The sequence below is a fragment of the Triticum urartu genome, chromosome 2, assembly GCF_003073215.2.
Source record: "Triticum urartu cultivar G1812 chromosome 2, Tu2.1, whole genome shotgun sequence".
NCBI lineage: Eukaryota > Viridiplantae > Streptophyta > Magnoliopsida > Poales > Poaceae > Triticum > Triticum urartu.
In genome coordinates, this window is record NC_053023.1 from 711,977,347 (window position 1) to 711,989,021 (window position 11,675).

At 43.9% G+C, this 11,675-nt stretch overlaps 1 protein-coding gene across 1 annotated transcript; it reads left to right on the forward strand.

The window, feature by feature from the left end:
- The first annotated feature begins 7,816 nt into the window (after positions 1-7,816).
- On the forward strand, positions 7,817-11,434 carry LOC125540027 (small RNA degrading nuclease 3-like). Its single transcript, XM_048703595.1, has 12 exons — positions 7,817-8,033; positions 8,113-8,292; positions 8,385-8,474; positions 8,601-8,669; positions 9,019-9,159; positions 9,237-9,353; positions 9,432-9,501; positions 9,635-9,735; positions 10,030-10,164; positions 10,244-10,351; positions 10,431-10,535; positions 10,677-11,434. The coding sequence occupies exons 1-12, from the start codon at positions 8,001-8,003 to the stop codon at positions 10,917-10,919; spliced, it is 1,392 nt and encodes a 463-aa protein (XP_048559552.1). The 5' UTR covers positions 7,817-8,000; the 3' UTR covers positions 10,920-11,434.
- Positions 11,435-11,675: the final 241 nt, after the last annotated feature.

Consider the following 11,675-nt stretch of genomic DNA (forward strand, 5'->3'; position numbering starts at 1 on the left):
CTGACCTGGCAAGTTAGCTCCTCCTGGCCACGGTTGACATTGTCGCAGCACACAAAAACTTAGTCCTATAGCTAGCAGATTAATTAGGAGATATTTGATCTGATCATCTGATGGATGGCAGCTAGTCTCGCCATGCATGCATGACCAGTCTGAGCCAATCCATGATGCCGTACCCAAGTGCAAGTTGAGACGTACTCTGAAGAAGAAGAAATGTTATCTCCAGATTAAGCTTATCTCCCGCACCGCCATTGGTCAATGGGCTAGTTAGCATGCTTAGCGGCAGCTGGCCAGACGACGGAAAAATTATTAATACATGACTTGTCAATTCATTCCCTCCATTTTTGGCGTGCTGAGAATACCATGGACCATGCTCGGCAAAATGGACAAAATTGACCTATGAGCGAAACAATTTCACAATGTGAACTGTGAGTGAAAAAATTTCACCCAACTGGCCCTTTTGTGTGGCGCCCGACAAGTAGGGGCTGCACTGCACTGTGTAGCGCCTTATTGAACGGCACGACACACCTGACTAGCGTGACACCCCGGGCCCCACTCCTGATAGTGCAAAACCTAGCTGAAAGGAGCTGCACAGTGCAGTGTGGCGCCTAACTGAAAGGAGTTGCACAGTGTAGTGCAGTGCCCAACTGAAAGGAGCTGCATTACGTGATGTTCACACTGCAGCGACGGACGCAGCGTCCGTTAGACTGTCGGTTTTTATGACTAATCCGCGTCGGACCACCTCATGAGTCCGATGTGGCGGGCATGCCGGGACGTCCCCAATTTCACGACTAGACAGTGACCGGACGGTCCGCCTGGGCGTATGAGGCACCCAGGTGCAGATGCTCTTAGGATCATCGTCATTGAACCCTTGAATATAGCTGAAACATCTGACACCAAAAATTTGCCATCGCGTATGCACGGCGAAAAATCCTAACAGCGCCGCCCCAGGGGGGGTGATATGAATTTACACGAGACCTCTGCAATTATATCGAAACGGATAAACTCAAGAGGAATTATTAGAGCCCGGAAGACAAACTTAAAAAAGAAATGCCGTCATTCATTCGCCCGAGCTCAGCCCCTACGAGCAGTAAACCAAGCCTAACCTAAATTCCATGACGTCGAGGCATCAACGTCGCAGACAGACAGTACACAAATTTAAAGTTTCGTGTCGTTTCCGCATAGAGGGGTTGTTTTGTACAGTGACACGCCCAAGGTTCCGTATGAGGCACTGTGCACCGTGAAGGAAAAGGCATCGTACCCCTAATCAGAATGTCACGGGATGTGGCCTTGTTGGAGTACTGTAGTACTTACTACGTATGTACACGGCCATTTCGCTGTCATCCGCGCGTCCTCCCGTGAAAACCATACGGTGTCACGTCTCCTCTGCCCCAGGTTGCCCGGGACCGTTCGCTTATCCTGCCGGAATCCCCGTGTGTGGCATGCGTCCTACGGCGTGAATGGAAAGGTGCCGGGTATCTCCATCTCCACTCCACACGCAGGATCTGTCCAACAGAGGCGTCGTTTTCGTAGGCCCTCGGAGATCCGAATCTTGCTCGGAGCATTTTTTTCGTGGCGGCCCCGACGGAATCGTCGTGTCCGTGGTACGTTTGTGATGGTTGGTGTGCTTGTACGCCCACGTGAGGCGCAGCGGGCGGCTTCCAGACACAAGCTGTTTCAGCCTGGGACCGGTGTTTGTGGAGGCTGACATGTGGGCCTGTACAAGTGGCAGTGGCGCCGCGGGACGGACGGACCGCCACGACCCCTACCGGCGCCCAATGGAGAGGCCAGTTTGGAGGAGGCAGTCTGCTCAGGCGGCTGCTGATGAGCTCCAGGAGCCAGCCGGAGATCAAAATTAACAAGAGTAGACCCCTTTTATCCCTGCTACTACTGTAAAAATGGTATCAACACACACACACACACCGAAAGAAAGTAGCCAGGAACACTTGGTTGCAGTTGCAGTTGCGCCACGAGAACCGAAATATGAAGGTGCAGGAAGCTGTGAAGCTCCTCACCAAGGAATCTCCGTATTCCCTGAATCCGAACAAGAAATAAAACAAAATCAGAGCCTTTCGCAAGTGGCGATTCTCTACATTTGTCAATACAGGAATTAAGTTCAGTGGCTGCGCACCACAAAGTGTAAAAAATACTGTAGTTCAGTGGGCCGTGCACCACCAAATGTGATTCCAGATCCTAATTCTCCGGAGGAAAGAGGCAAGACAAACCGCCGCCCCGGGACCGGCGCCATGGGGCAGGCCAGAGTATTCAAGCTGGTCGTGAAATTAAGATCATGAAGAAAACAATGCACCAGACCAGGGGTGAGTTGGCTCCATTCGAGCATGCACGTGCATAGGCTCAAGTAGTAGTACAAGCAGTGGCGGAGCTTGAGATGAAATTATGGGGAGGCATGGGCTGAAGGGAGGCAAACATGATTGCTTTAGGCTGAATTTAGTCGAAAATTAGACTAAATATTAAGGCATATTTGCATGTTTTCCTATGAGCTGGGGGGGCCATGGCCCAGGTTGGCCTCCAAATAGCTCCGCCACTGAGTACAAGATCAGTGGATTTTGAAATGGCAATGGAGTGGAGTGGAGTGGTGCATTGAACAACACTCGCTCCTTTTTTTGTCGCCCGCAGTACTGCTTGTTGGAATTTAAAATACGGGAGGCGGCTGAAGACGGCACTACTTGTGAGTTTAATTTAACAAATCTGGAAGACGGCACTACTAACGGTTTTACTCCATTATTCAAAGAGGAGACGGCACTACTGCAGGAGTACAAGACTGGTTTTCTTAAGAGCTCCATGCCGCCACTAGATCTACGGAGAAAACATAAACAACTCGGCTGCTGTAGCTCTACGTACCACCCTATTATTTTTGCGGAACTTCCAAACGAAATGGTCACGACCGCACGAGCTCGGCCGACCAGTTCAGCCACTTGGCCTGCAGGCCCCGTGCGCGTCCTCTTCGTCGGCAACTCGTCCCTTCAACCGAATGCTGCTGCACACCAGCACAAGGCTCACCACATGCTCCCCGTGCAGACGGAGCACGCACTCCGTTATGCTAAGTCGAAACGATGCACTACTACAGTTGTGGACAGTAATAATCAGGCAACAGTAAACAGTTGGTGCTGTTGGGGTTCCAGTTCGGTGGATCGTGTCACCGTCCGTCGCCCGTGCCAGAACTGAATTGGAGCGCCGAAAGACAGCACGATCCTGCGCCGAGCTAGGCGGCCCTGCACCTCTGGATGAACTGAACGAACTGGAGCGCAGGCCGGCAGACGAGGAGCTAGTGCTGCACACTTTTCTTCTTTAATCGAGCCTGCATGCACGGCACATGACGCGCAGCTGGAGCCAAAAGGCAGAGCGGAGCGAGCCAACGGCTGTCCGTTGCCCGGCGTGGTCGGCCGCCGGCTCCATCGATCGGCCGGTCGGCCGGGCCGGGTCCGGCCAGAACTCAAGCGAGATTCCCCTGCCTTTCCGCGGAGCAGCAGAGGAGTTGTTGGTGGTGGTGGACCTGTACTCGGCGCGCGCGGTTGCCGAGGAAGGCCGCGTGGTTGCGGCTGGTGGCGCCCAGCGTAGAGATCCTCCGAGATCCCCTCGCTCGTCGGCACACCAGTTTTCCGGTGGTGATGCAGCTGGCAATGGCCGATCCCGACAGTCGCTGCGTCCTGTGCCGCTGGATCTACTGGATCCACTGTGTGCGGCTTTGGCTTTAGCAAGGCGGTAAAAGAATCTCATATGCTGCTCGATCTATCTCTGGTCTCGCGTGCTGCTCATCAGGCGTCCGTGATTAGATTCTGCTTGCAGCGTGAAAATATCTGATCAGAGTAGATCTAGCCCTCGGTGAAGAGAAAACACCCTGCGTTGAACGTTCTCATAGGAGCAGCGCAGATTAATCTGAGCTCACTATCTCGCAAAGGAAAAATGTAGCTCTCTCGTGCTCAATAGGTTTGTAACCATGAACTCAACGAGTACCATGTTCCGCGTGTTTTGAAACTTGAAAGCCGGATAATACGTAGTTGTCGTGCTGAGTTTGTGATCAGGAAATAAACGCGGCGCCGCTACTGCTCAGGAGGCGGCAAATATATATACCGGTCTGGTCAATGTTCCATGAACCCGACCAAAGTCCGTGGTTATCGGCACGCCAAAAATGGAGGAAATGTTTTGACGAGTCTCGTATTTTATTAACTAAAATAATCCCGACGTCTGGCTAGCTGCCGCTAAGCATGCTAGCTCACCCATTGACCAATGGCAGTGCGGGAGGTAAACTTAATCTGGAGATAACATTTCTTCTTCTTTAGAGTACGTACATCTCAACTTGCACTTGGCTACGACATCATGGATTGGCTCAAGACCATCGTCTCAGATATCTCCTACTTAACCTCAAGTTTTTGTGTGCTACGACAATGTCAAACGCGGCCAGGTCCGGCCGGTGCAGGTCAATTGAGCGAGAAGGCTTTCCTTGGGTTCAGATGCACCTGCGCGTGGGTTACGACATCACAGATGACCATGAACAATATTTGGGGTACAGCTCAACAATGGCAATGTGCGCATGCATGTAACCTGCACCTGCATGCCTGCTTCCGGGAGGCCTATCTGGAGCGGTGACTCGTTGATGCGATCGGGTTTCTGGACATGGAGGAGGAGGCGTCACGGGAGAGAGATGACGCGGACGAGGATGAGGATACGGGAACTCAATTTGCACTCCATCAACCCTGCATTACGCTAACACGCTTCGTTTTCATTTTCTGTCAGTGGAATAGAAATCACGAAAATTAGCAACGGTGCATGGGCACCTTGGTGCCCATTTCCCAAAAGTCAATTTTCTATTACGCAATTTTTTTTTGTAAAAGCGCGCGCGCTCACACACAGACACGCACATGTATTATGTATCTACAAAATTTCATATCATTTTACTTTCACACGTGGCGTATAGAAAAAAGACAAACATGCATTTTCAAATGGACTTTTTTTTGTTATTGGACGGTAATTTTGTTTTTTTGTACATCTTACAAATTACATTTTTTCAAAACAAAATTTCGTGGATTGGTAATGAATACATACGAGTTTTCACAGAATTATTTTTTATTTTTTTAAACTTTGAAATATTCGTTTTGATTTTTTCACCAAAAATAAAGACGGGCACAAAGGTACCTGAGCACCAAAACTTCGCAATCTAGAAACCATTGCTTCTTGTCCCACACTATTGTGGCATGTAGGTAGCAATGAAGCCCTTGATAAAACTATACTCATGCTCCATGGCCACAACTATCCCCTAAAAATACACAACTAGAAACCCAGGCTACCTGTTCCGAATAGATTGGAACCTCATAATAGATGTAACAATTCGTTAAAAAGATGTGGAGGTGGGAGACTGGATGTTAAGAGAAACAAAGTTATTGTGGATCACATATTTACTTATGTATAATTATTCGAGCATAGCATATCAAATTGAGTACACGGGAATAATAAACAAGAACAGAAAAAATTCCTTGAAACCGAAAGTTACATCAATAATTCCCGCAAAACAATACACCTCCGAATTACATTTCAGGCTTGTTTGGAAAGAGTTCCTTATTTGAGATTTGTTTGTTCAATTCTTTTCGAGATGTTTTGGTATTTAGCAACACAAGCAGACCTTATAGCATTGGAACGATTGAGCTGTCCATGAAATGGGTTTAAACAACACTCGATTCTCCTATAGTCCTTTAACAAAAGATAGGCCATAAATTGGCGCCAGGACTATATCTCGCCCGTAGAGATTCCTATTAGGAATCGCCTACAGCTGGACTAGTATCCGGCCGGCCCATTTAGTTGTGTTATTTCGTTTGGTCGATGGATTCGGTCGCTTTGGTGTGGTTTCTTTGTTCCTTTTCCTTACCCTTTTTTCTTTGTTTTTTCACAGATTTTTCTTTGCTTTCCTTCTTGTTTTGTGCCTTTCTTTTCTTGTTTTTTTCAATGTTTTTATCGACTTTTATTTCTCTTCTTTATACTATGGTTTTATTTCATTCTTTCTTGCTTTTATTCGGGGGCTTTCTGGTTTCTTCGCTTTTCTCTTTCTTTCTTTTGTCGGCTTTCTATGGGCTGTTTTTTTAATAAATGTCTATTTTGTTCATACATGTCTGTACGTCATTTTTTATATTTAAAACATTGGTTCATACCCATTTAACATCCCCCAAATAGATGTTTAATATTTTTCTACAAACACATGTAATGAATATCTTTTCAAATATGTGTTTTTTTCAAAGACATGTTGAAACATTTTTCAAATGATAAAAAAACTTTTTGTACAATACAAGTTTTTTTACATTGTACGAATATTCTTTGGAAATGACACAAACACAGTTTTGGAACTTGTGAAGATTTGTTTCACAAACTTGTTTTTACATTGTATGAACATTTTCAATAACATGTATATTTCTTTGAAATATGCAACAGTTTTAAATTGTCACAAACATTTTTCATACTGATGATTAACATTTTTTGTCTATATGATTAATGTTTTCTAAGTTTTACATTCACATTTATACACTTTTGGTATACAATAGAAATATATTTCTATACACATATAATATTTTTTAAATGCAAAATTTACGTTTTTCAAAATTTTATGTAAAGTTTCTTTCTAATGTACATATTTTAATTATTTTGAAATGCAAAAAAATGATGTCAATAATTATTTTTGAGAAAACACACATGACATCATCATAACATGAGCCTGATGCGGCAGCTGGTTCTAGGCGAGTTCTTCCTAGGCGTCGCAGCGGGTGGCATATAGCGCTCACTGCGGTTCCTGGGATTTACTTTTTTTTAGGCGAGTCTGGGATTTAGTAGTCTGCGAGTGTAGCGCTCACAGCGGTTTCTGGGCCATGTCCAGCGCTCGCTCGCCTAGTTTTTTTCTAGCTACCATGTTGTTTAACTGTTTTTTAAAAGTCAAAAATGGTTATAGTATATTTTAGAAAGTTCATGAATCCGGATTAAATTCTTAATTTCTAAAAATATTCACGTAAAGGAAAAAAATATCGGTTTGTTAAAGAGTATATTTGTGAATTTGAGAGAAGTCATGATATTTTTTAAATATTCGTAAATTGTAAATGTTCATGAAAAGCAAAATAATTTTGGATTTGAAAAGTGGATGAATTTGAAAAAATGTTTGCGATTTTGAATAAAATTATGAATTGTAAAATAGAAAATAATTAAAAATAAAAATGAGAACGAAAAAGGAAAGAAAAAAGGAAAAAAAATCTAGGGGAAACCCAAAAATAGAAAAAACTGGTTGGAAGCTTCACAAAATCAGTTGGTAGTTTCATTTGGAGAAATAACTGTAACTTCATTCATACCCAAAACTATTATAGATACATTTGCTTTGGATCTAAAATCGAATAAATTGGAAAGCAACTCACACAACTAAGAATTAAAATGAAATTTCTTGGAGATATCTTCTTCGTGGTATTAATATTTGCACGCTGAAATATCCCTAATATTTTAGTAAGAGACTGCAATTGGACAGGAATATCGCCACTGCTGCTCAGCCACATGCACGGATTTGATTATCAATAAAGGTTTTTGAAAGCCTCTTGAGTTGGCCATACAATAAAAATGAGAAGCTATGAGCGATGAACGTGCTTGGGCCGAAGATGATCCTCTAAAAAACGCTGTACGACCAGATGAGCCGGCCCTGTAGGAACGAAAATGCGCGGCGTGTACCAGTAAGCTAGTATTTGGCGCTTTAAGTGCCACATAGGCTTTTCCGCTATTATGGGCCGTTAATGGGCAAATCCTTCTACGAAGCTGCGTCGTTGGGCTAACCCTCAACTAGCCCTAGAAGCAGGACTTTTTCGGCCATCTTCCCGTGCCGCGCACTGCTCGACCGCCGCCGCCGTCTGCACCCAAAGCAATACGCCGCCGCGCCGCCTCCCTCCCAGCCACCATCTCTTTTCGACGCCGCGGAAGAGAAGGCCGTCCGAGAACAAGCCAAGCACCAACAACCCTTTCCCCTTCCGATGGGCGAGCGGCTCGCCGGCGCCGAGAAAGAGGTAACAAACAGAAGAGTCGGCGAGCGAGAACCTGCCGGAGAGGTCTGTCTATTATTCCGCGTACCTTCGTACTTTCCAGGTGCTCGTGGAGATTGTGAGGTTCACCCAGAAGAACGGCCTGAAGGGGGCCGAGGGGGGATGGAAGGATTTCCTGGCTCTGAACGACAAGAAGTTCGGCGCCTCCGTCAGCGACCCCAAGAAGCGGACCAAGGACGTGCTGCTCGCGTTCCTCGTAACCTTCTCCAAAGATTTTCAGAAGGTAATGCTTTGATTCAGAAGGTAAATGTTGCTCTGTTTTATGCATCCGGACCATGGCACTGACAGTTTTAGAGCCTCTGCTTTTGGTTCCAGTACTTTCGCAAATTGGTGAGGCGTCACGCTGAACGGAGAGCTATCGAGCAGTATATGAATGAGTTTTCCGGCAAGATTTCTCCGGAGCAGGTAATGTTCGCCTTCCTGAAGGGTTAATGTGAGCAATTGGGTTGCTGTATTCATGTACTAGTTTTCAAGCATATCAAACATTGTTTGGTGAACCAGTGTATTGATGTATATATTGTGCAAATGCAGAAGCTTGTTCAGTTGACGACAGAGCACCTTGACTACAGGAAAAACTACTACTTCCCATCTTATCAAGAGGTAGGTACAAGCTAACAAACGATGATCCAACATTTTGTGTTTCTTGCACGTTTTTCTGTCGAAATTAGGTTTTAGGCCAGAATAACTTTCATGATTGTTTTGCTTGGATCACATTTTCACATTGGTACTTGTACATCGCGTAGGATTCTTTATACAAAATCCAAAACATATTTATCCCTTGTCTAAGTTGCAAAGCTCAAGACCAATTTACAGTCTCATCTCCTTATTGTACTTTAGTAATTTTAGTGATGTAGTATTAGTATCTTGGACTCTTCATGTACTTGTCTGATAATTAAGGAATATTTCAGCTTCTCCACTACCAAAAATTATTGGCACTATTTATTTGCAGGGGTGGAAAGTAATGCGGATAGGAAAAGTTTCTAGTAGTATGAACTCTGGAGCCATGTTGGCAATTGACTGTGAGATGGTCCTTTGCCACGATGGTACAGAAGCTGTCGTCCGAGTATGTGTTGTAGACAACAAACTGGAGGTAACATATTATTTTGCTAAAAATAAAGTGTATTTAGATTTGTTTATCCAGTCCCGCTAACATTCATTTTTTCCCAGGTGAAGTTGGATACACTTGTAAATCCCCTTAAAGCTGTTGCAGACTACAGGACACACATCACTGGTGTATCTAAGAAGGATTTAGAAGGAGTCACATGCTCATTAGTTGATATTCAGGTATGTTGTCTGTACAATTATCTTGCATTTTTTTTATTTCCTTCGTGTGAGTTATATTTGTGTCTCTTTCTTCTGTAGAAATCATTGAAGAAAATCTTGGCCAAAGGAAAGATTTTGGTTGGCCATAGCTTATATAGAGATCTATATGGTAAGGTGTGATTGGATCATGTCTGATCTTCTTGAAGTAGTTATATTCAGTGCTTGTATTGTGTTTGTTAGACATGTTTTTTTCTTCGATAACATTTAACTCAAGGTCCTATTGTTCCTCTCTCTGATTTCAGCTCTGAAGTTTGATTACAGTCGAGTCATTGATACGGCATACATCTTTAAGTATGCGAATTTACCTACCACTTCATCAGCTTCTTTGAACAGCCTTTGCAAGGTATGGTCAGAGGGCACCATATAGCAGTGTTTTCGCTTCTGCTAAATGAGCAACATTTTGCACGCAAGACAAATATAATGACATAAAAGGACTGACTCCTTTGGGATCTCATGCCCCCCTAAACTATCTAGAGTAATGTTTGATTTCAGGATTGCGAGATACTTCCATTCTTTTTTTGGTTTAATTTTTTTTCCCTATTGGTGCTGCAAGCCGGTCCTCTTAGATCTTCAGATAGAAAACCCATGGTATGTATCTATGAATGCTAAATTGTTTACTTATGTTTTGTGCCTGTAGTCTGTTTGTGGGTATTCCGTTCGGGAAGACGGAGAACCACATAACTGCTTGAAGGATGCAGAAGCTGCGATGAATCTAGTCACCGCAAAGCTCAAGCATGGATTTAATGATCCCATCGAAATTGCGGAGAATAGTGTAAGAGTTGAAAGGAAGTTCTTAGTCCTTCCCGTTGTTATTCAAGTTGCTACCTGACTTATGAGTTTTTATTTCTTAGGTACCTGAACCTGACCAGATGAAGTTGCTTGCTCATAGAATTCCAGTCTACCTTCCTTGTCAAGAGTTGCTTAAAATTTTCTCTGGGAATCCCAGCATCGATGAGAAGGTTTTCTCAGAGCTTTTGTTGCTTGTTCGACAAACTTGTATGCATAAATTAGTGATTTATTCCTTTTCCTTTTCAACAGATTGATTCAAGGATTCGAGGCGAGTTTTACTCTACGTGTATTTCTTTTAATGACATAGATGAGGCAGATAAAGCCTTTGATGAATTAGATGGCCAAGAGACTAAGGTGCGTGTGACTTCATAGTTTGGTTCCTTACCGTAGTTTGCTTATTCAACTGAATTTCTGGATTGCACCAGTCTGAATTGCTGAAACATGCAGCGGCACACGATTAACCTTTGTACTTTATACTTTTGCTGAAACATTCAGGACTCCAGTGGGCGACTCCAAAAACCGGTACTCCTGAAGCGTGACAATGGAGATGTCGCGGGCTTCTTTGTCCGGAAGATGGTATATGGTTCCCGACTCAGCAATTCTGAAGTTTTGAAGAAGAGGCCACAGCCTATTGAGAACACGGAGCAAAGGAAAGAAGATGCCAATGGGGATAAGCGAAAAAGGCAAAGAACTAGCAAGAAGCATGCGAAGAAAGCAAAGGCACCGGTTATCGAGTGAAGAGCTTCAGGGGAGGGCTGATGCTGAGCTCATCTTGTTACAAATGGATGCTGATCAATTGTATGAGGTGTTGTCAGTGAAGGATTTTGAGATCAGACACGCTGGAAGCACTGGATGTCGAGAGGAACAGTTTTTTCATGACTCAGCAAGCATTTTTGGTGATCTCTAACCTCTAGGTCTTGCCCATCTAGGCGGTTGATAGCTAACCAAGGATCATGAAATGTTGTTCGCATGGAAGGGTTTGCTAACTGACTTAAACTTGAGCATACTTTCAGCTGAATTGATATTGCTGTTTACTGGTAGCATGTGGAGATCCACTAAATTGGAGGTTGGTAACATTTAAAAAAACACTAGCAGGCTATCAGAACTTGGAGGTTGGTGGATTAATTCCTAGGTAATATTGTGGTTGTGTTCAAGGTTCATTAGCAGAATTTTGCATAAGTAGTAAGATTTTCATTATATCGCAAGTGTTCGGTGTTTAGAATATCCTATAAATGAGATTCTTTTTCTTCTCACTGCTCATGAAATGTGGTAAACAACAACCTTTTTTTAAAACAAAACTAGCTAAAACTCGCATTTCTAGAGAAGTTAAATGTTGGTGCATAGCTATAGAGGATTGTTTTGTTGCATGTTTTTTTGCAGGTAATGTTGCATGTTGTTTAATGCTTGTGGCATGATACAAAAATATCTCAAAAGATCGAACATACCACTGCCAACTCAAACCTCTATAAGAATATTAACAAAAGGAGATAGTGT

What these genes read in the sequence shown, in the direction of transcription:
- LOC125540027 (XM_048703595.1), top strand. Translation starts at nt 8,001, where the DNA reads ATGGGCGAGCGGCTCGCCGGCGCCGAGAAAGAG. An exon ending in TCTCCAAAGATTTTCAGAAG is followed by an intron (nt 8,293 to 8,384) that starts GTAATGCTTTGA and finishes TTTTGGTTCCAG; the next exon opens with TACTTTCGCAAATTGGTGAG. An exon ending in GCAAGATTTCTCCGGAGCAG is followed by an intron (nt 8,475 to 8,600) that starts GTAATGTTCGCC and finishes GTGCAAATGCAG; the next exon opens with AAGCTTGTTCAGTTGACGAC.